This window comes from Lontra canadensis, unplaced genomic scaffold (genome assembly GCF_010015895.1).
Source record: "Lontra canadensis isolate GAN:19392208 unplaced genomic scaffold, GSC_riverotter_1.0 scaffold111, whole genome shotgun sequence".
Classification (NCBI taxonomy): Eukaryota; Metazoa; Chordata; class Mammalia; order Carnivora; family Mustelidae; genus Lontra; species Lontra canadensis.
Window position 1 is genome coordinate 4,337,570 of NW_022631105.1, and position 24,377 is coordinate 4,361,946.

A 24,377-nucleotide genomic window follows, 5' to 3' on the forward strand; every position below is an offset into this window, starting at 1 on the left:
AAACAGATGGAGTCATGCTCTGCCTCCTAGCCGTGCTCGTGGGCATGCACTGAATTCCTTTCAGCCATAGTTTCCCATCTGGAAAATGGGGATCACAGTAATTCTGATTTACTGTGTTGTTAAGATTAGGTCACGTGCAGTCTGCCCTTAGCGAAGTCCCACCACACACAGTGCTCCTGCTTCCACATGTCAGATGAAGGCAGACACGTAGGCCCAGAAGACCGGGCTGGAAAGTGGCTGGAGAAACCAGGAGAAACTGAAACAGTCCAGCGACCCCAAGAACCAAGTGGTCTGAGACTCTCCAGTGGGAGACCGAGGGTCTGGGGTCTCTGATGATTCCTCAAGAATAAGCAGGGACTGCCTACAGCATGGAAAACTCAGATTTCCCCATTATTCTCTGAGTGGAGAACTGACATTATTATTCTCATACCCGCTTCTAAACTTAAATAACAAAACTAAATGTTTCTTAAGGCAAATTTTCAGAGAATAAAACCTACTTCGTGGCTTAGAACAAATACCATAAGCACCAGTTTAGAAAGTAATGTCAGGATCACACGAAGAATGGAGCAACACTGAATGTCTTAGCTCAGCCAAGTACCTTTCAAGCCAGTGATCTACTCAGCAAATGTCGGAGCAGTTACTAGAAGCCGCTGGCAAGGATTCTGAACTCCCAGGAAGGGCTGCTGGAAATCCGTAAGAGACTCCCGCCCCAGCCGACCCCCAAAACCCGTCCCACGGCACTTCCTGGACTCCCGGGCGGGACGCAGCGGTCACTGAAGACAGGAAGTCCTCCTCACTCTGGTAAGTTTCCTTCCGCAAGCTTGGTACCAGTTGCCAGTTGGGCACAGAGCAGACACCCCAAAGACCAGCACAGCACAACAGGAAATCTTTATAAAGAGTCTAACTGCTTTTATTACAAGGGTGCAAGGCAGCATTTCACCCAACACAACCAAGAGCAAACCAGCGTCTTCTATAAAACAGTTCCAGAAAGTTCAAACAGGCAAATGGAAGGTACATTATCGGTAATGATTCTCACACAACAGTGTTTAGCGTTGAAACTTCATGTCACTCCAATAAAGTGTAATCATTTTCTAGCAAACGTGGCCAAAAAAAGTCTGCTGTTTGATTTTGTTTGCCTACAGACATATCAGAACATGCCTCACGATGAAAAACGTGTTCTCACGGCACTCCATGACACCAGTATCTACCCGTGCTCAGAATCAGCCAGTTGTACCAAATACCAGAAAATACAAAATGATAGGAAATATAAACATCAATTTGTATTTCAAGTTTGTAACATTTTATTTACAAAAATAGGCTGGGAGGAAAAGGGTTTGCAGCCCCATATTCTTTCCTGGGGGGACTATTTTGCGTCATCTTCTGGGTTTTTTTTCCTAACGATTTTTCAAGTCGCAGGTGAATTCCTCCAGAATTGGATTCACCCACTAGAAGCTGGGGAGGCACGGAGGCGAGGGGCGGGTTGGGGAGGGGCGGCGGGGGAAGGGCCGTCGGACAGCGGGCACACAGGTGACGTGCACTGGACTGCCTCATGCACTCGGCGACGCAAGCACGCTTCTCGACATCGACACCAAACGCCACTATTTACAGGAGCTGCGGTCTCGTCCGAGCCCCGACGGCACCTGCTCACCAGCGCGACGTGACCGGGGGACCGTGTCAAGCGGCCGCTAGGACATGACTCCGAAGACGGGGTTGTGGCGGCAGATGCTGGGGCCATACTCCTCGTAGTCCTTCTTGGTGTGGCACACCTGGAAGAACTCGGGCTGCGGGGCAGTGGTTAGAGGGAATCTCGAGACCCTCCCAAAAGAAGGTCGGAGTCCTACCCCAGGACGCCAGCCGGAGAGTCCTGCCCCAACACCCCACCCCCCAGCCAGGCCCCTGGGGAAGCTCCGCGCCCCTCCAAGGCCCGAGCTACAGACCGGGACCTTATTTCATTTCTTTAAAATGGACTCGGTCCCCACTTAACCAGCTACGTGCTCCCCAGAGTTAGCATTTCACTAGCTACTGGCAAATTTGAGGAGAAAAAGGAGTTGTTACGTGAAATGGTTACAGGAATTAATGACTAAAGCAAGGCGTCTGGGGTGACGTCTGGATCTCACCTGCCCTATCACCTGTAACCCCTGACCGGCAGGGACTCGCCGCGCAAGGGAAACACCCGGGACGGATCTGAGCTCTCCGGACCCGAGTGCCAGGCACAGTGCGGACGCGCACCGCCCACCCGGGACCGGACGGCTTTGCTCCCGCTCCACAAAGGGCGCAGGCAGGAGACACAGACCGGCCTGGGGAGGACTTACCGTTGAGGCGAGCATGGAGCCCCCGAACCACACGGCGTACCGCTGCATGTGGTGCGTTATCACCTGGACCTCCACGGGCTTGGGCTGGAAAGCAGACGGCGCACGGTCACCCGCCAGGGCACACGATGGGTCGCCGCTAAGCTCCCGGCTGACCAGACCCCCGCTCCGAGCGCCGACAGTGGGGCCTCCTCCCACCACTGGCACGAGGTGCGTCCCTTGTGTCCGAGTCCCTCCGTGGGGATCAGCCATGTGGGGCCCCCGGGAAGCGTCTGAGCCGCCCTGTCCCGCGCAGTGGTGCAGAGAAGGCCCCGGCACCGAGGGCGCGTGCTCACGAGGCTAAAGGCATTTTAAACAGTAAACAATCCAAGCAATTAACCCAACTCGTGTTTTTTTACAACACAGTTAGCTGTTTTCGCATCGCAGAGCTAGATCAAGTGTCCCAAACTGCGTGCGAAATGACCCTTCGCCAAGAGTGTGATCCGCTGGGCTGAAGGGCGCGTGTTTGCTCCCATTTTCCCCACACCAGAGCCCGGTCCCGCCTGGAAGCTCAGGGAACACACCAGCGCATTCGGAACATGACCTCAGAAGGGCACACACAGAAACTCGCTGCTACAGCTAGTTACTTTAGTTTAATGAGAACGTTTGCAAAGGATGTGAAAGACCCTCACTGCGAACGGACCCCTCTCCCTGCATACTGGTCGTCACACAACAGGCCTCATCTCTGGTAAGACAGAGAAACTGCCGGCAGCCGTGGGTCAGCGTGGGCACCAAGGGGCTGTAGCCAGCCCAGTGGCCGTCAGCCTAAGCTACACTCTTGGAAGGAGTTCAGGCGGCAAATCTCCAAATGTAGTCTCACCCAGCAGCTGAGAAACCAACCTGTTCCTCCTCCAGGCTCCGGCCAGTGGTCCCCGGGAGGGGGACTGGCCGTGCGTGGGAGGGGGACTGGCTGTGCATGGGGGGCGACTGGCTGTGCACGGGGTGGGGGGGACTGGCCGTGCATGGGGGAGGGACCGGCCGTATGGGGGGGCGATTCGCCGTGCATGGGCAGGGGAACCAGCTGTGCGGGGGGGGGGGAACGTGTCCTGGGAGGGAAGGGGAACAGCCATGGGAAGGACCCGGAGCAGCCAGGCTAACGTGCCCGTCACACCCGCCCCCTACCTTGATCCGGCCTCCACTGAGCTCCTCACTGAGTCTCAGCCGGGCATCCACCACGCGTTTCAGATCTCTCTGCAGTCGACGTCCAAAATCCCTGAACATCGTGGAGCCTCCTGAAAGAACGACATTCTACAAGACACAAAGCAGAGGGGTTTCCTTTGATGAAATCACCCACCCGCCCTGGCCTGGTTACCCGCCCCACAGCTCCTGTGACGACACATTCCACCCACGTGGGAAGACGTGTCAAGGCAAAGTCAATGCTATCAAAATTCTGCCTCCTGGTACTTCTCCTCAGCGATAACCAAGCAGACATAGAAATTCTGCCCTACGTGCTCCTCTGACAAAGGGACAGCTCCGCAGGGGCCAGGAGCCCAAACACACTCTGAACCAACAAACGGACTTGCTAGAATGACCCAAGGCCAAAGCAACAGGAGATCTGTAGCTGTTGTGCCTTAATAATCACGGCGGGGGGGGTCCTTTCAATTAAAACTTGAACGTTTTTCAAAGGGGGAGGCCAGGGAGGAAGCGTGCCCTTGGGGGTTCCGGGGAGAGTCACCGAGCTGCCCACGGGCCTCCACCACGCACGTCCTGCTCAGCAGCCAAGAGAAGGGGGAGGAAGGGAGCTTTACTAAATCTCTTACCGCATTCTGACGAGGCAAATGTCGTTCTTTCAGGCTACGGGACATTATTTAGGACAATGAAAGCAAAACTAGGTATATCCTGACAATTTTTTTTTTTTACAGAAAACATCACCTGAGAAAACGGTAGAGAAGGAAAATAAAGTACCCATCCCAGAGCCAGGAAGCCCGACTTCAAGGCCCTGTAGCGACACGACACGTGCGGGGCCGGCCCCTACTCTTCCCGACCCCGGGAGTCGCGGAGCAGGACCCTCCGGTAAGCTCCCAACAGCCAACCCTCCCCACACGGCACAGAAGGGGAAGTGCACCTTCCCGTCCCTGCTAACCCAGGGCACTGGTGACATGACAGGATGTTACAATATCCCTTTCCATGGGGTGCCTGGGTGGCGCAGTGGGTTAAGCCTCTGCCTTCGGCTTGAGTCATGATCTCAGGTCCTGGGATCGAGCCCCGCATCCGGCTCTCTGCTCAGCAGGGAGCCTGCTCCCCACCCCCCCGCCTGCCTCTCTGCCTGCTTGTGATCTCACTCTCTCTGTCAAATAAATAAATAAAATATTAAAAAAAAAAAAAAAAAAAAACAATACCCCTTTCCAGGCGGCCAGCACGGAGCAACAACGGACTGTATTTCTTGTTAACTCCCAGAATAGGCGCCCCAGCACCCACACAGACTTGGGGCAAGACAGGCAAGCTCAAAGCTGGGAGGAAAAGGAGCAGGGGCCAGAAGAGGCCACTGGTGATCCTGCCTCCTACCTGGGATCCACGCCAGTTCCACCCCTGAGTGTCTGCCCAGAGAAATGTCACCCTCATGACCTGCCAGCAGACTGCCCGTCAACCAGAGGCACCCTCCAGTGGCTGGGCTGAAGGGAAGCACCAGAGGTGGAGGCTTTCGCTGAACCTTAGCTGGGGACTGGCCAGGGGAAGCCGTCAGCAAGCGGCCACCAAACTGAACTGACATTTTCTATCACCTTCAGAAGTCTCATGTACAACCTACTTCTAAGAGAGGATCTGCAGGCACCCTGGTGGCCCCGTGGGTGGAGCGTCCAACTCCTGATTTCAGCTCAGGTCATGATCTCAGGGTCGTGAGATCAAGCCCCACACCAGGCTCCACGCTCAGCCGTGAGTCTGCTTGAGATTTTCTCTCTCCCTCCCCCTCTGTCACTGTCTCCCCCCAGCCACTTGCGCATGTGCTCTCTCTCTCTCTCAAATAAGTCAATCTTTAAAAAGAGGGGGGGGCCTCCTGGGGGGCCCAGTGGGTTAAGTCTCTGCCTTCAGCTCAGGTAGATCGAGCCCCGCATCGGGCTCTCTGCTCGGCGGAGAGCCTGCTTCCTCCTCTCTCTCTCTCTCTGCCTCTCTGCCTGCTTGTGATCTCTCTCTGTCAAATAAATAAATAAAGTCTTAAAAAGAGAGAGAGAGAGAATCTGAACTTGGCCTTCAAGGCCAGGAATGAGGAGGATTCTGATTCTCTGTGAGAATTCTGTGAGGATTCTCACAGAAGCACTGTGAGAACCCAGAGCCCTGACCTACGCCACAGGGCTGCCCTCGCCCCCCTCCTTCCACCCTCCTACTGAAAGGAAGCAGCACTGCGCACCGCAGACCCCTGAGGAGGGAAGCCCCCCTCGGAGGGCATCCAGGAATGACCACAGCAGACAGAGCATCACTGAAGTCTCTCCACCAGCAGATCTCACACTCGGCCGTCCTCACCGGCGCACCTGAATGGGCGCGGGCCTGACTGCTCTCGGAACAGTGTGGGCTCAGTCCCCAGGAAGCCCAGCCAGCGGCCACTTCCATTTCCTGGGGGGCAAACTTCTACTGACAGCCCCCCCACACACAGAGACCGTCAGGCACCCATCGTCTGTCTGTCCCTGACAAACTGCGAACCCAGATCTTTCAAGCCGCATCCTATCCCAGGATCAGCGTCGTGAATAATCACTCCCGCACTCGGTCTCCCTGGGGAGACCTCTCTCGGGAACAAGAGGAGAGGGTCCGGTTCCCATCGTTGTCAAGGGGACAACACACGGAACTGGGGGTCACCCTGGGTGCTGACACTCAAGCAGGACACCACCAAGAGGTGAGAGCTGCGGGACCGAGTGCCCGACGGAGCAGATGAGGCCAGACCCACCTCCTCCGAGAGGTGCTGTCACCTGCGGACACAAACTGTGCATCTGTTTGCTGGTAAGAATCACAACTTAAAGGCATTCTTGACGTGTTGGTCATCGTACCCCTGAACAAGCCTCACTGGCAACTGGTCCTGTTTTCTACATGCTGGTCAGACCAGCCAACTACCTTCTGGAAGGAAAGACCTCAGCTTCTATCAAAGAATCCAGCAGGAGCTGGGGAGCTGGCAGGGGGAAGGACAGCACCTGGCTGCAATCTGACAGCCCTAAGTGTGCTTTTATTTCCAGTTTTTTGCTGTTGTTTTTCACTTACTTTGATTTCTCAAACCCCACCACAGACAACTCCTCTGAAATCTTTCCAGGCTAAGATGACCATGGCCTTGCTCCGCGGCCTGAACTCGAAGCAGCCACCTGTCGGGCAGCGCCCTGTGGGTTCCTGAGGAAGCCCCCGGATGGCCCATCGCAGTGTGGGGCAGAGGGCCACAGTGGTCATCTCTCAAAGTCACAGCAAGACTCTGAGTCATCCCCCCTTAAATGACTGTCTACAGACGTGGAGCTGCTTCTAGCTGGATACCCAATACCATGAACCAAGAGTCATCCACTGCCCCATCTGCAAACCGCGTGCCGGTTATTGTGAAGGACGCGGTGAAGGGCATCAGTGTTACTATTACAGCAACACAGGCCATCGGAGAGCTACCTGCGCACTTTGCCTCTCGGTACCCACCCAAAGGACCATGAATCTAGGCTCCCCGCCCTCAGCATGGCTCCAGACAGAGCAGTGAGAAGTTCACTGCCTCTCGTAGAGATGAGTGGAGAAGTGACCTCCACTCTCAGTGAAGGTCAAAAGCAGAAGCTTGTCCTAGGTCTCAGTGTCAGGAAAAGCCGGGCCTCTCAAGAAAACTCGCTGGTTTCGATCACGTCTCGGAGGCCCTGTGACTCCCATCACAGATTACGCCGTCCCTCTCTCCTCTGGCGCCCAGTCCTTCCTGAACGGCTGGATAGAACCGTGCTGTGCTCCGCTGTCCTCGTCTTGCCGGAGTCACTCTGCTACTCCTGTTCTCCCTCGCCCAGACCGCTCTTACATGGGATGTATTTTCCCGACTGCCTCAAACTCTGCACACTTAAGGGTGGGCAGGTAGAGAGGGGCAAGTTTCTAGGGGCAGACAAATAGGAAAGCTGAAACACATTAGAACTGGCTTCTGATAAAATAGGGCAAAAGGCTAAACGAGACTGGGGTTTATGCAAGAATGCTTCGTCTCCATTCTGAATTCCTTCCTTCTGTCCTTCCTTCCCTGCACAACAAACCTCCACGGCCTGCAGTCTGCCTGATCACCAGACAACCTCCTAGTCCCCTCCACGCACACCTGTTGTCACTGGTGCCAACAAAAAGACCTCTGAAGCCCCTAAGAGCAGAGACTGTCTGGGTGCTGCAAGTTCACTAACAGGCTGGAGGAATATGTCCAAATTCCAGGAATCTAGAGATTCCCAAAGGGGCCTAGAGATCTCAAAAAAGTTAGAAAATATAAAACGAAAAATGAAACTTTAAAACACAACTTTCTATCACTGTGAAGACTGACATTTTAAAATGTTAGTATTTGGAATCTCCTAAAAGCATTTTAGAGCTGCTCATTTCAGATTTTCTCTAGAAAGAAACTGCTTGTTTCCTGCAGAAGAAAGAAATTGCTCTGTGCCTGAATCTTGATTCTCACTTGAGAGGTGCCCAGGAAGGTCAGCGCAAGGGTCCTTGAACTGGTAATTACTGGGCTTGGGAAGGAGAGTCCCTGCACCGGTGGCAGGACTCGACCCAAGTGCCTGCTTACCACCATTAACGAGAGCTACGTACGTGCACCGACCCAACTGGCCCCTGAGAAAGAAAGGAGGCATCTGGGGAGCAGGTGCATCTCAGGAGAATCCATTAGGCAAGGTCACACCCAATGACAGGTAAGAAACAAACAACCCTCTTTTCCATTGCTTTGCTTTTTACCCAGAACTATTTTATCCTCATTGTAAAATGAGTGTGAGCTTTAAACCACAGGCTGGAGCTCCATCCACACTGTTACTACACTCTGTCGAGGCCAGCACAGTTAATATGGTCACAGACAATGAACTCAGACACAATGCAACACAGGGAAACCTGACAAAAACACCAGCATGAATCCTGGCAAGATTCAAGATGGCCCTACCCACCAAGAAGATTCTGGAGAGGTCAGAAAGCTTAGAAAACAATGTCATAAGCTGAGATCGTACTCAGCAAAAATAATAGGAATATGGAACAGGACAGATAGAACAGCAGAACTGAAAAGACTAAATTAGATGTGGTCTGAATCCAGGTTGTAATGAGATTTACTCACACAGAATACACTGTGAGCAAATGTACATACAAACTTCACTGTGTGAGTAGAGATGAAGAACTGACCATGGCAAGTGAATAAGTCAATTAAGATGCTCAGAGGGACAAGTGGTGAGATAAAACATCACTGGGTCCCCCTTGTGGACAAGATGGCCCTCAATGACCACGACAAGTGGATGAGATGGCTCTCAATGACCATGGCAAGTAGACAAGATCCCCCTCACTCACCACGGCAAGTGGACAAGATGGCCCTCAATGACCACGGCAAGTGGACGAGATGGCCCTTGATGACCACAGCAAGTGGACAAGATGGCCCTCAATGACCACGGCAAGTGGACGAGATGGCCCTTGATGACCACAGCAAGTGGATAAGATGGCTCTCAATGACAATGGCTAGTGGACGAGATGGCTCTCACTGACCATAGCAAGTGGACAAGATGGCCCTCAGTGACCATGGCAAGTGGACAAGATGGCCCTCAATGACCATGGTTAGTGGGTAATATGGCTCTCAATGACCACAGCAAGTGGACATGATGGCCCTCACTGAGCACGGCAAGTGGACAAGATGGCTCTCAATGACCACAGCAAGTGGACAAGATGGCTCTGACCATGGCAAGTGGACAAGATGGCTCTCATGACCATGGCAAGTGGACAAAATGGCTCCCACTGACCACAGCTAGTGGACAAAAAGGCTCTCACTGACAAAGGCAAGTGACAAGATGGCTCTGACCACGGCAAGTGGACGAGATGGCTCTCACTGACCATGGCAAGTGGACGAGATGGCTCTCAATGACCACGGCAAGTGGACGAGATGGCTCTCAATGACCACGGCAAGTGGACGAGATGTCTCTGACCACGGCAAGTGGACGAGATGGCTCTGACCACGGCAAGTGGACGAGATGGCTCTCAATGACCACGGCAAGTGGACGAGATGGCTCTGACCACGGCAAGTGGACGAGATGGCTCTGACCATGGCAAGTGGACGAGATGGCTCTCATGGATCATGGCCTGTGGACAAGATGGCTCTCGTTGACCACAGTAAGTGGATAAGATGGCTCTTACTGTCCGTTGCGAGGAGACAAAATGGCTCTCACTGACCATGGTAAATGGACAGGATGGCTCTCGTTGACCAGATCAAGCAAGCATCACTTTATAAGAACCTACTGGCTACACTGATTTCTCTAAATCCTTTCCCATTTCTGCCCTAGAACAGATCATCTGTATCTGGCAGATTATAAGGCTTCTTCCATCCATTTTGTTGTGGCAGAAATAGATCAAATATAAAACAGTACTTGGTAAAACACAGCTAGGTTGACATTAAGTCCCTGGAGGGATGCCGGAACTTAATAGTGACCCCGTCTTCTTGACTAAGACATACACAGGGATCTTGTGCATGGGTCTCTTAATTATCTTAAATTACTCACATCAATCAAACTAGGCACTTAAAAGATATTGTAAGAAATAGAAAATACCAACAGAAAATTTTCAAATAGGCCAGTTTACCCAACAGAACTCATAGCTGGATTTCAGAGACAGAATTTGCAACATAAGCCAACATCATAAAATACTTTAAAAATTGAGTAGATTACATCTAAAATGGCCATTTATTTTTTAAGTAAATTTCTATTTACATTTCAAACAAGATAAGCACTGTAACCTAGTTTTTTAAAAAATCACCACTAATGGCTATTTTAATACATTTAATCTTACTTTTTTGGAAAAGGCAAATATTAACAAGTTGATGTAATGGATTTTTTTAAACTTTTTATTTGAAAAGAAAGAAGTTTCCATTTGGAAATAAGTAATTTCAAGGTAGCAAAAGCGGTACCACCCTTTATTCAGACTTAGCTGCTGTGAACACCTAACCACACCTGCTCCATCGTTCACAGTCTACACACACACACACACACACGCCCTTCTTTAATCATCTGAGAGTAAATCATATGCATCAAGGTTCTTCATTCCTAAACACTTCAGTGTGTCTAAGAACAGGGACATTCTCTTATGTTACCACAGCACAACTGTCAACTTCGCGAACTTACATGAACACAAAACTTTCATCCAACCTGTCATCCCTGTTCCAGTTTTGTCACTTGACCTAGTAATAGTCTTCACAGCATTTTTATCCCTCCAGTCCAGGATCTGGTCTGGGTTATTACAATTATTTGTCATATCTCTGTCATGGATTTTTTTTTTTTAATTTGATTTATTCATTTGACAGACACAGGTCACAAGTAAGCAGAGAGGCAGGCAGAGAGAGAGGAGGAAGCAGGCTCCCCGCTGAGCAGAGAGCCCAATGCGGGGCTCGATCCCAGGACCCTGGGATCATGACCTGAGCTGAAAGCAGAGGCTTATTTAGCCCACTGAACCACCCAGGCGCCTGTAATGGATTTTTAAATTAAGAAATAATTCAGCCAAGTACGCACATGAATGCTCACCGTGAACTTCAGAGCTCGAGTCGCCTTCAGAGAAATAACACGTAAAATCCATTTTATCATTCGAGCAATAAAAGTGCCACAGTATATATGCAGCCAAATGATTTTAGACATAGTGGCCAAGTTACCTCAATAGGGAAGGGAATACGAATGATGCTAGAGTAACTGATAACCATGGGAGGATGTGGGTACCCACTACCATCCTTCACATACACGGTGTGACTCAACATGGATCAGACGTCAATGTAAAGCTAGAACCAGAGAATCTCTAGAAGAAAATTGTTTTAATCTTCATGACTTTGATGTTGGCAAAAAATTTCTTTGATGGCACACTAAAAAAGTATTAACCATAAAAGATAAAAATGGATAAACTCGACTTCATAAAATGAACAACTTCTGTTCCTCAGAAGACACCACTAAGAGGGGTGCCCGGCTGGCTCAGGGAGTGGAGCCTGGGACTCCTGATCTCAGGTCATGAGATCAAGCCCACGCTCGGTAGAGAGTACTTAAGAACAAACAAACAAACAAACAAAAGATACCACTAAGAAAATGGAAAGACGAGCCACAGACTAGGAAAAAATATTTGCAATATACATATCTAACACAGGACTTGTGTCCAGAATAAAGAAAACAACGCTTACACCTTAATAAAACAAACCAATAAAAAAACAGGCAGAAAGTTTTGACACTTCACAAAAGAAGGTGCACAGGTGACCAACAAGCACACGGACAGACGGCGAACCGCACCCATTAAACCCATTACACAGCAAGTTGAGGTTATGAGAGGAACAGGCGGCACAACCACTCTGGGGAAAGTCTGCGGCTCTTTATCAAGTTAAACACACACAGACACACGACCATGGCACGCCTGGGTATTTGCCCGAGGGGAACTACACACGTATCCACACAGACTTGCACCCAGATGCTCAGAGCAGGTTTTTGTAGTAGCCAAAACCTAGAAACAAGCCGAATTCTGTACCGGTGGGGGAAGCCACCCGGGGGCGCGCATACAGCAGTGCTAACTGGCAGACAGGATGGCCCCTCCTAGCCTGCAGCTCCGAAGCACGAGCTGAGTACAGGGGACAGAGGACGCCGCGTGCGACCCCACGTGCGTGCAGGCCCAGAAGGTCAGGTCTGACGTGTAGTGACAGAGAGAGGTCGGTGCCCTCCAGCAGCCGGAGCTGAGGGACAGGGACGGCCAGCAGAGAACGGGGACCGTGTGCAGGCGGTGGTCGCGCGCTCTGCCTGCACTGCGGCGGCGGTTCCGCGGCCATGTGGACTCGTCCAGTCTCCTTCAACGGTCCTTAAGGTGGGTGGGTTTTATCGCAAGTAAATTCTACCTCCGGTGGAATTAACAGGGCAACGCAACAGAAGGCTGGGATGCACGGAGGACCCGCCGAAGGGGCAGGCCGCACGCCGAGCAGCGCGGCGGGAGGAAGCCCGAGGGACCCGCGCTCCCGGGGTCCTCCCTGCCTTCCCGCACTCTGCCCGCGCGAGGAAGGGAGCACACGGCCGGATCCACGTGCATGAAACACCGGAGTCCTCCCAGGTGCTGCTGCTGTGCGCAACGGAGAAGCAGCTCTGCGGCCCGGGCCCTCCCTGAGGGGGAGCTCCAGTCCTCACCCCCATTTCAAGCCTCGCTCAGAGCAGAGGATTCTAACGTGCCCCGGTAATCTCGACAGACTTACAGGACCAACCCTGATCTCAACCCGCTCGCCCACAAGCAACTGTTCACCCTGCTCTTGAGCCTCCGAACACAGGCCGTCGTCCCGGACCCCCAGTCTGATGGCAGCCGCCCCCCCACGCAAGCAGCGTCCTTCACACAGACCCACAGTGCGGCAGCCCCGGGGGGAAGGTCTGCAGGGCCCAGACCAGGTCACGGGTCTGGCTCTCGTGTTTGGCTGCAGCCTGGGCTTCTGAGCACCACAGCTAGCAGGGATACGTCCGCGAGGGATCAAAGACCTGTTAACCCAGGCGAGCAACGCAGCCACAAGGCACCTGCTGGGCTCCTGTCGGCAAATGCTCCCATCAGAACCGGCCGCTTCAGACAGCATCACTAAGGACATGCCGCCGTGAGTGTCAGATGAGGTCCTGGGAAAAAGAGATCTTGACCCCCGCTACAAAATACCAATACCCTAATTGTAAGAAAAGAGCTGGATATTAAAACAGACACAGGACAGAGCATTAGATCCCATTAAAAATCAGGCTTTTGAAGAATGCTGATTACTCAAGAAAATGTTCACAACCATAATGCCAAGTTAATACACAGGACACAAAATATACGCGTAGCAGACAGACCCACCCACTCCTGTTTCAAAACCATGAAGAAAAAAGGTGGTCACAGTAATTATACACAACGATCACAGAGTGGCGGGCTCGGTTTTACGAAAGATTTTGGGATTTCTCAAATTTTCTAAATGCATTTCAAGTTGGAGATAATCATCTTTGCTCGCCTCCAGAGTCGATGTTTTCTAGACTAAAGCTGCCCCTTACGATGCGGAGCCCTGACTTGCTGAACGGCGGTGAACGCTAACAGCACGATGCTCCCCTCACTCTGCAAGGCTGTTCCACCTGCTTACTCGGGCCACCGGGCTGGCCGGAATTCTCAGTGGCCTCGGCAACCACAGCTAACACCTTACCCGGCTGCACAAATGTTTGTTTCGTGATGGCCAGCAAAAGTCTCCGTTACAGAACCCCTCACAGACAGAAAGGTCCTGTCTACACCAGGAAAGATGATGGCAGCACATGCCGCTGTCGACACCACACGCGGCCTGTTGGCCACCCGAAGCCCAAGGCAGAAAGACTTGAAATAAAGTATGTAACAGCGGTACGTTCATTCAACGGACACCTAACACGGCACGAGAAATGGCAAGAATTCCCATTCCTGGAACTCTTGGCACGCCAAGCAGATTCTGGGCGAGACTCTGCTTCCTTTTAATCGTGTTTGGCAGACATACACTGCCCCCTGCCCACCGTGCTGTGTAACTTTAACCCGCTTCCCGGGTTCCCTGTGGTGAAAGTGCTCGTGGCAGAGTGTCCCCCCCAGGCCAGGCCGACAGCCCCATCAGAAAGTCCTGGGACCCCTCTCCCCCACACTGCAGTCCTGAAAGGCTGTCCCTCTTTAGGGACAAGAGCTTCTCGACTCTCAGGCGGGCCCCAGAGACAGCAAACCCAGCCAAGCCCGAACAAGCCGATCTCTAAAAGGTGGGCCGCAGGACGCAGCCCCGGGCCGCACAGAAAATCCAGGTAAACCTCCAGGCCCAACGGTAAACGGCTGCCCGATTTGGGGGATGAAACAACTAATGACAAACGTCTCACAAGAACGTCTGCACACCCCCCTTCCCTCGTGACCCCTCTTCCTCCTGCAGCTGTGCCATCTGTCCCCGCCCAACTCCTCCCAGGCCGCTCCAGTGCCTTTCCCGGGAAACCCTACAGCCACTTCTCCGCCCTCATCCCACGAGGCCTCTCTGTGTCACCTGACAGGGCGGAGGACAGCTGTCTTCCCTTGGCTTCCAGAGTTTTCTTTCTTCTTTCTTCAACTACCCCCTCTTAGCTTCTGTGATGGCTGACGTTATGCGTCAGCCTGGCCCAGCCGTCATACCCAGGGATCAGATCCACATTAACCTAAATGTCGCTGTGAGGGCATCTGGCAGATGCGGTTAAGTACCGAGGACCCTCGGGGCTGCGGGTGTGCCTCACGCACACGGGAAGGCCTGGCTGAAGAGAAAACCTGAGGTTCCCACGGGAGAAGGAATCCTGCCCTGAGGCTGCAGTGCCCACCCGGCCTGGGTTTCCAGCCTGCCCGCCTGCCCGCAACATTCTGGGCTTGCCAGACCGAAAGCAGGCCAATTCTTTAAAGACATGGAGAGCTAGAGCAAGATCAGATGGACAGGCAGAGAGGAAGGAAGAGAGAAGAGAGAGATACAGAGATACAGAGAAGATAGGTAGATAGAGACATAGATTAAGGGGGGAGCAGCCTATTGAGTCTTCTTCAGGAGACCCTGACTGACGGCCTCCGTCGCCGCCTTTCTCTGCACAACTGTTACAATCTGACCTTCCCGTGCGCTGGACCCAAAGTTTTCCTATCTTGTCACTTCATACTCTCCCTTGGTGACAGTCACATCGACGACCCTAGAAAGTCTCAGATATTCCTGACCCTCCAGCCTGTGTACCCAGCAGAGTACCCCAGAAGCTGGAACTGCTCTGACTCCTAAGCGGGTTCCCCTTCTCCAGCCGTCCCTGTCCTAGTAAATGACACCCCACCTCCCCAACGTGCAAGTAAGAAACCCGAATCTCTTCCCCGCCTCATCAAAATGCCACCAGACACCCCAGAGCCCCTCTCTCATCTCTCCACCCTCCCATCTCCCTCTGCATCTCCCGCCACCTCCCCAGCCCAGGCACCCTCCCACCTGGCCTGCCAGCCTTCCTGGCCCCAATCACCTCCTCAGGTGCTGCACTTCTCAGACTTAAATTGGCTTGTGTCACCTCCCTGCACAGAACCCTCAACACCCTTAGGATGAAAACTAATTCCATGCAAGGTCCCTCCAGATGGACAGGCCACACCACCCCTAAGCCCCGTTTAGTACCCGGCAGCTCACATCGCCCCTGCTATGGGCCTGTGCACAGCCCAGGCTCCATGCCCACGACTCCCATTCTCCCGTGTCGGGTCTGGAGACGCCGAGTGCCTTCCAGACCCACACATGCCCTGCCATAATTCACCCCAGCCCTGTCCTTTCCACCAACCAGCAAACCCTTCCCCTCCTGGTGCTGCACGCCCTGCTCTGACCGGGAAGTCACACCAGCCTTCAGGACACAGAGTGGGTCTCAGTAGTCCCATGTGACAGCCATTAGCCACATGTGGCCATTTATGTTTCAAATTAAGGTCAACAAAATTCTAAACGCTATTCCTTAGTTACACTATTCACATCCCAAGGGCTCTGCAGCCACACCTGGCTCATGGCAACTGTATTAAACCACACACAGACCGTGTCCACCATGACAAAAAAGTGTATCAAGAATGAAAAACGTGGGTCAGACCCTCCTCACTAGGGGCTCTCCCTCACAGCCATGTCAGAGTGAGCGTCCCCTCCGTGCCCTCACAGCTCACTGCCCATCTGTGTCCTCGGGCCCTGCAGTGAGGCCTGGCCTTCTGCAGGTGCTCAGTGCACGTGTGCTCGGCGTTGTCAACACAGAGGACGCACCACTGACACCTTCACCGCTCAGGTTACAATGAGCTTCTGAAAGCCCTCGGCTCGGCAAGTCAATGTCCTGTGCTGTGCCTCCCGTGGCAGACGTCCCTGCTTCTCCCAAGTGACCCGAGAACCGTGCAGTGCCAGACACGTCAGCAGGATGTGCCACAGAGAGTTACAGGGGATACAGGCATAAAGTCAGGCTGAACCAGCACAGTTCTGGAACCTTCTCTGCCCACTACCCTGCCCCAAATAGAGCAGCTTCCCTCCTATCTGTTCACATGTCAGACCTGAATCAGGATTTCATCTGAATAAAAGGCTTATTTAGAAAAGGGGTGGAGGGGCGCCTGGGTGGCTCAGTGGGTTAAAGCCTCTGCCTTTGGCTCAGGTCATGATCCCAGGGTCCTGGGATCGAGCCCTGCATTGGGCTCTCCGCTCCATGGGGAACCTGCTTCCTCCCCTCTCTCTCTGCCTGCCTCTCTGCCTACTTGTGATCTCTGTCTGTCAAAAAAAAAAATAAAATCTTAAAAAAAAAATCACTACTCACCTTTAAAAAAAAGAAAAAAGAAAAAAGAAAAGGGGTGGGAAAAAAAATCTTAACATGTGCATTTTTCTCTCTTAAATATTAAAGATATTTTAACTTATTCAATATTAAAAATGAAAATAAATATAATTCATTTACTCTACAACATGCTTCTCTGATTTAAAAGGCATTATTGGGGCACCTGGGTGGCTCAGTGGGTTAAGCCTCTGCCTTTGGCTCAGGTCATGATCTCAGGGTCCTGGGATCGAGCCCCACATCGGGCTCTCTGCTCATCAGGGAGCCTGCTTCCCCCTCTCTCTCTGCCTGCCTCTCTGCTTACTTGTGATCTCTCTCTGTCAAATAAATAAATAAAATCTTTTAAAAAATAAATAAAAGGCATTACCATAATTAAAATACGTACACCCAATTCAAGCCATCTGTGACAGAAAAATCATTCCTTGAACTATATCAAGATGTGTTCACATCTGCTCGACAAACATAATGAATAAGACTTTTTAACAACTCCCAACCCACTGTGTGCTAAAGCACATTTAACAGCATTTTATCTCTGGCCCTGCCCTCCGTCCCAGACTTGGTGCTGATACGCTCAGTGCCATCTTGGAATCCACCCCAAACAGATTTCTGAAACGCCTGCCCCACTCCCCCACCGCCACCTGTGAAACGCTGTCCTCCCGCTCACCGTACTCCCCCCACCCCGGCTAAACCCTCAGGACTCTACTCAACCACCACCTTCTGCAGCCTTTCAGGACCCCCTCCACTTAAATGCAATCTGCCCCTTCTCTCAATGACCGTAATTTGCGTGACTCACTTTCATGACATTCAGCTTGTAGTGGCTCCACCAGAATTATTGATTATCTGTAGCTTTTGTATAAGCTCTTGAAGACGAGAACCACCTCTCACACACACATCACCTAATCTGGCAGCAATAGGGTGCTGCAGTTAGTGGGGCACTGGTGTGACAAAGGGAACTCAGGAGCAGAAGACATCTAGCTACATCACAGAGCAATGCAAACGTGACTTTGCCCTCAAGTAGAGCATAATGTTATGAAACACTGACTAATCCGGGAGCGGACTAGTTGCTGACAGTGTAACATGGTTCTCCATCTAGCTGTGCGTTAGAATCCGCCAGGGAAGCTTTTAATGTCCAGACGCCCAGGCCCAGCCTGGTTCCATCAGAATCTCCGGGGTGAGACTGGGGCTCCACCAGAGGTGTGGCTATAAGCCCCCGGGGCCAAAAATTTCTCCTTTCCAGAAGCACCTGCTCCTTGTAACAACTTGGCCTTCTGGGGAAATCACAGGCCAAACCAAGACTGGGGCCTCACTCGAGTCCCCCTGTCCAGGCCCCACTTCCACAACGTAGCAGCTGAACAGAGAAGGAGGCACGTAAACACCTATCCCTCTATCTACAGGCCAGAAAGAAAGAAAAATTAGATGGGAATTACTTTCATCTAAAAAGTTATGGGGCGCCCGACATGGAGCGTGCGACTCTTGATCTCGGGGTTTTGAGCTCAAGCCCCGCACTGGGTATAGAGGTTACTTAAGAATAAGTATCTTTTTTTAAAGATAAATAAATAAAAATAAAAATGAAAAGCTGTTCTTCTATAAAGATTCTAAGTGCTCATCCGCCCACCATCCCTGCTTACCTCTCCACAGGCCTGACCAGGGGTTACTCAAGGACCAGGAGCGCCTCAGGTGTTTTCAGCAGAGCCCCAATAGCTCACAAAGGGAGCAAGGGGTGCGGTCCCCTCTGTGTCCCTGTCCTCCCACAGTGCACAGAGCCTGGCCCCACGACAAAGCAGAAAAGCCCCACCAACTCCCCCATTAACCCAACTGGGGGTCTAGCCACCTGCAAGGCTGCCATCGCCACATAGAGGCCACCACAGGAATACCGGCAGCGACGCGACGGAGCCAAGACCACCTTGGTACAGACAACTGCGGCCCAGCCAGCACCTTCCCCACCACAGGGAGAGACAACGGCCCTCAGGGTGAGGTGGTCAGGGACAGGCCTTCCCTCGTTGCAGAATCATCCTCCTTCCACCTGAGATGCAATTTTCAGTGTTGTGTGTCGATAGATGTGGGACAAGACGCAGAACCCAGCCACCTGGCTCCGCAGCTACGTGACCTCCCCCGCACTTCGCTCCTCCGATCTGCAAACAGGACCATTTTCCTCAACAGAAAGGTGTGAGGCCTGAAGGACCACGTCCCTGCCCTCGACAGGCCTCCACGACACAGCAGGGCCACCTGGAGCCAGCAGCCACCTCACGACAGTACAGTGAGGAAAGCGTTTCATCTGTTCTCGACACAAATCAGCACCCAATAAACGAGCTGTCGCCATTTACGAAGTGATCTGTTAAAGTCTGTGAATAACGTGGTCTGTTCAAGAGAAATCTGCTCAGAGACGGAGACACTCAAGGTTGTTTCTGAACAAGGTCAGGGGCATCCGGATAGCAATTAACCACACAAAGGAAATCTGAAATTTCCTAACATTTAAAAAATTACGTTTAGAAGCTCAACTACTTTCTCCAACTTCCTGAGCACAGGATTGATAGAAATCTGAGACTTTAAAAATGTGTTGGGATGGGGTACCTGAGGGGTTCAGTTGGTTAAACACTTGCCTCTTTGTTCCGGCTTGGATCATGATCTCAGGGTCATGGGATCCAGCTCCGAGTCGGGCTCCACGCTCAGCAGAGCCGGCTTCTTTCTCTCCTTCTGACCCTCCCCCCCTTCACTCTCTCTAAATAAATCAATTAGGGGCGCCTGGGTGGCTTAGCAGGTTAAAGCCTCTGCCTTCGGCTCAGGTCATGATCCCAGGGTCCTGGGATCGAGCCCCGCGTCAGGCTCTCTGCTCAGCGGGGAGCCTGCTTCCTCCTCTCTCTCTGCCTGCCTCTCTGCCTACTGGTGATCTCTCTCTGTCAAATTAATTAATTAATTAATTAAACCTTTAAAAATATATATGTTGGGAAATGCAAGTAATTGGGTTAAAGCCCTTGCATTAGGGCTTTAGTCCCGTTGTCAGTCCTAACCCACCCCCGCCTCCGTGTCCCAACACCCAACCCTCTACACCAGCTCTGCATTCACCTCCGCCAGCCTGTGGCCCAGGGAGCGGCGTGCACAGCCACCAGTACCGAGGGAAGGTCTCCCCACACGTCTCACCCTCCTTCACCCCACATCCATCAGGAGGATGACTCTGAGGCCAAGTGACCCACTAGTATCTCTTCACTCTCACTCCGGGAGTGTCACCGGTCTGACCCGCCTGGGGCTGTGGGTGAACCCAGCCCACCCTTCCATCAGGTGAGGACCACGGGGAGACAAACTGTTAGCAGGGCCTGTGCATATATAGCTTCTGTGGTGACTACGGAATCACCTGGGAGTGTCTAGAAAGCAGACAGAATTGGAGGCTGGACCCCCCGAGTGGTGAGGGGGCAGAGAACCCAACTGGAGCGGCTGCTGCAGGAGACTTTCTCAATCCCAGCCCCCAGAACTCATCTTCCCTCCTCCGCTTCATAAGCCATATCCTCTCCCACCTGTAACCCTTCTGATGACTCTGTTCTGAGCATACTGCTGTTAGCAACTCAGACTCTGCACTGGAAATGGCGTCCTGGTGCAATTACTGGTCAGACAGGAAGGAGCAGGCCCCCCAACAAGGGGAGAGACAGGAGGCCGACTCCTCCAGGAAACCCGGGGCAGAACACGGTGGAAGGAAAGACGCTCTCCTCTTCGAAGCAGCAGAGACTGTCCTCCCCACCCAGCCTTACCAGCTCCTGTCACTGGGGTTAAGGAACCTGTCCCGTGACAAAAGACGTGAAGTGGGACCAAAGACAGCCTCACAGGCATCTGCTCCACTTGGCCCAGCACCCCTAGCTTGGCCTCCTCTGCCCATCTCTGGGCTCGGTCCACACAGTCTCCAAGGCCATCTCTTCTTCGAGAATCCTAGAAATCCACTGAGCGTGAACTACAGTGTCATGAGAAAGACCCCGCCCCCCCAGGAGCAATCCGCAGCCGCTGGTAGGAGCTGTGCACACCTGCTCTCACCTTCGGGGACAAGGAGACACAGCTGGCGTCTAGTGAGGGTTAGGAAGGGGGAAGGGCACGTGCTACTCTTTCACTCAGTAATACGTGAGCAGACCCCCCCAGTCGGTCGTCAGTTTCCCTCTCTTGCACATTTTACTTGAGAAAAAAGATACGCAACAAATAAAAATAGAATTATAATTTGTTTCCACCAATAAGAAGTTATCTACACAGTGAATTTTTTCCAATAATAAAAATAACATTTTTTAACTATGAAATCTCCAGTAATTTTAAAACACAAAAAGTAGAAAGTAAAAGCTGTCCATTCCCCACCCCTGAAGACACCGCACATTCAAATCCTCTTCTATGCACATGCGAGCTCTATTTTTACATAAAATGACGTGACAGTACGTGTAAGTGGTATAACTTGCTTTCTCACATCTTTTCATTTGAGCTTCCGTGGATTTACCTCACTCTCCTTAAAGACTGCGTAGTGTCCCGCCGCACAGATGCCGCAGGACTGAGCAGCTGTCGTCCCTGAGCCCGATTCTTTCCCTGCCACAGGCGCCGCCTGCGCCCGGGGGGAGGCAGGCCGGAGCCACAGGCCATGGCTGACAGCGTGACGTGCTCAGGCAGAAGCCACTTTACCGTGAAGGCCAGCAGACCTCTACCTTCTGCTCTCAACACGTGGCTGTCAGCAGTATTTCCTTTATCCTACAGTGACATGGCTAGCTTTTTCTCATTTCGAGGTCCAAAATACCTCGCAATCAAAGAATTCTGGAGAAAATGTTATATGACCATTTTCTCTTTGACTGTTTCATCTCAGGCTCTAACTTCTTCTGGCTATACCACATTTGGCACCAAACCCAGACATGCATGAAACAAGACCAGTGGATCTCATGGAAAGCACAAGGGGAAGTATATTCTTTCAACCAATAAACATGGCTGAGGTCCAATTTAAAATATAGCTTGCCAGATAAGAATAGAAAATCCTAGAGTATTTAAATTCAATATTTCTAGCTAACTGAGTCATATTTCCAAATTTAAGTCACCCCCAGTCTAAGAAAAATATTTTACCATCACACCAGCCTTTAACAAAGCCTATCGAACAAGAATGGAACGGGAATGTCTGTGAATTCTTTAATGCTGAAACGAAATCGAAGCACCTAATCATACCTTATACAGTGGACGGCGCACATCGATGGGGCAGTTCTGTATTACTTCGTCAACGACATCGGAGATGGATTCCATAAAGTCTGGGTTGGCAAACTAAATTTTATAGAAATATAAAAGAAACATTACACATTTCTCTCAATACGACAAAAGAAAACTCTTTTTAAAAAGTAGCTTTGACAGATACAGGATTTACTGTACATTTCAAATCTTCACATTCATATTGGTATAATATGCCAAATGAATCCCACATGACTTGTGTAGTGACGAAGACATATGTCCCCTCAAGAGAGGAGATGGCTGGGTTTAGTGAAGGAAAACTAGCAAACTGAACAAAAACACCCCAAGGACAATGAAAGATCACGGAGGCGGGCCAGAAGAAGGGTGGAGGGCTGCCCGATCTGATGACGGTGGTTTATGTTTTTTAAGCAGGCTCCACGCCCAGCACAGGACCCTGAGCTCAAGACCTGAGCTGAGATTGAGTCGGGACGCTTCACCGACTGAGCCCCCTGTGCCCCAACCTGAAGACGGGGTCTTTAAAATGACAAAACCGAGATGGTGTTGATCAAGCTACCGAGGGACCAATCTTATACTTCATTCTCTAAGTTAAATATGCTAAAGTATAAATAATTCAATTACATCGTAAGCAGATTTTAAAAATCAAGAGAAGCTTTAATGTACACTAGTCTCAAGGAAGAAGAAGGTAACATCCAATTTCTCTAAGCTGTTCACCAGACCCTGTCCCTTTCACATCTGTTTTAGGTCAGTATCAGCAAAGGCTTGCGTGGAGCACGATGCTGTCAGATGACAGTAACTCGGACGTCTGGGCCACTTCCTGGACGAGAGGGGCATAGACACACCCAGAAATAGGCCGCAGTTTGTGACCTCGTGAATATAAACGGAATTGGGCAGAAATATATACCACAACACAAGTGAAATGCCTTTTACTGAAACCTTAAAATGTTGCCTCACAATTACTCCTCCTGCAAAAGTAGTAATTCTTTGTGACTAATCGTTAAAACGGTGACATCTGTAATTCTTAGACTACGTAACTGATGGAAAGGCTAGTCCTCCTCCAACCGAAGCTTCAACTGCTCTGCAGAACCAATGTCCTGGGTTAAACACCCGGAGCAGGAAGGATGGCCACCGAAGAGGGAGAGACTCTGCGTTACCCCACTTTTAAAAAGAGGCAACTTTCATTTGGTCCTTGAGGCAAACTAGCTTTCCTATCAGTGTGAGACTGACTTTAATCCCATTACCTTCCACTGCTCTTCCCAACCACCCAGGTGATCAGTCATTAACTATTGAACAAGCGGGTGTATGCAGAGACAGACTGGAACAGCCACCCTGACAGACGGCAGGGGCCGGGACAGACATATGGCAGGGGCCCGGCACCTGGCAGAGCCGCCGGGGGACTCAGTCCTCCCGCACTGCTCTCCACACACACTAGGTGGCAGCGTCGCTCCACGGACGCCTCACTTTGGCACAGTCCAAAGCAGACTCTTACCTCGGGGTGAAAGAAAATCTCGGGCCCCAGGAATCGTTCGTAGCCCACATCTATGACGAACTTCCTCTGGTTGATGGCATTGATACCCGTGTACTGTTTGATCCACTTCCGGGGATCCACGTCGTATTTGGCAAATTCCTTGACTATGTCGGGGCAAATATAACAGTATTTCTCCTGCAGACGCAAACACAAAGACGGCACCAGGCATTAACTAGGCAGAGTCTGTTCCCTCCAATAGAAGTACCCAGTGACCCCCGCATGAAACACGCCAGAACTCTGGTGTGGACGTGCCGTCAGGCCTCCTGCTCCCCTCCCTCACAGCAGACGGGACTGTGCTTTGATTCTGGATACGGGAGTCGGCTTTCTCTGTAGCTCAGCTGTAAATCTCAGCCTTACTCTCTCAGACTTTGTTGCCCTATTACCTGAAACAATGTCCAAATGTGTCTACTAAGTGTCCTGTCTTGGGGCACCTGGGTGGCTCAGTCGGTTAAGTGTCTGCCTTCAGCTCAGGTCATGATCCTGGGGTCCTGGGATCCAGCCCCACGTCAGGCTCCTGTTTAGTGGGGGGGCCTGCTTCTTCCTCTCCCTAGGTAATCTCTCTCGCTCTCTCTCAAATAAATAAAAACCTTCAAGTGTCCTGTCTCATCTTCCCTCACTCCTCTGAGGTCCCCATACAGCACTGGCCCAGGCACTGGACCACCAGACCCTCACACCTACCATGAACAATAATTCAGCTGTGAGCCTGCTGTGCAGTGTGACACGGCATGGTCATGGGCTCTGTAACAAGTACGCACTGAGGGCCTAAGCACATGGGCTGTGCAAAGGAAGAAACACACACCGACCCCTGCCCACTGGAACATACGCTCCGGCCGAGAGCTGGACAGTAACCGATGGCCATAACACATAAGAAAACGACAGTGTGCTGCAAGGAGGGAGATGCCGTGAAAAAATAGA

The 24,377-nt window shown here is 51.7% G+C and overlaps 1 protein-coding gene across 3 annotated transcripts in view; it reads right to left on the reverse strand.

Moving 5' to 3' along the window:
• Positions 1-886: 886 nt before the first annotated feature.
• ACTR3B (actin related protein 3B) overlaps positions 887-24,377 on the reverse strand; it is a 75,593-nt gene continuing 52,102 nt past the window's right edge. For all 3 annotated transcript variants that reach the window (XM_032840138.1, XM_032840137.1, XM_032840136.1), the window contains 5 exons: positions 23,424-23,597; positions 21,920-22,012; positions 3,471-3,596; positions 2,313-2,396; positions 887-1,781 (listed from right to left, as the gene is read on the reverse strand). In XM_032840138.1, coding sequence (XP_032696029.1) covers positions 1,686-1,781; positions 2,313-2,396; positions 3,471-3,596; positions 21,920-22,012; positions 23,424-23,597 — 573 coding nt within the window. In that variant the 3' untranslated portion in view covers positions 887-1,685. The remainder of the gene's footprint in view (positions 1,782-2,312; positions 2,397-3,470; positions 3,597-21,919; positions 22,013-23,423; positions 23,598-24,377) is intronic.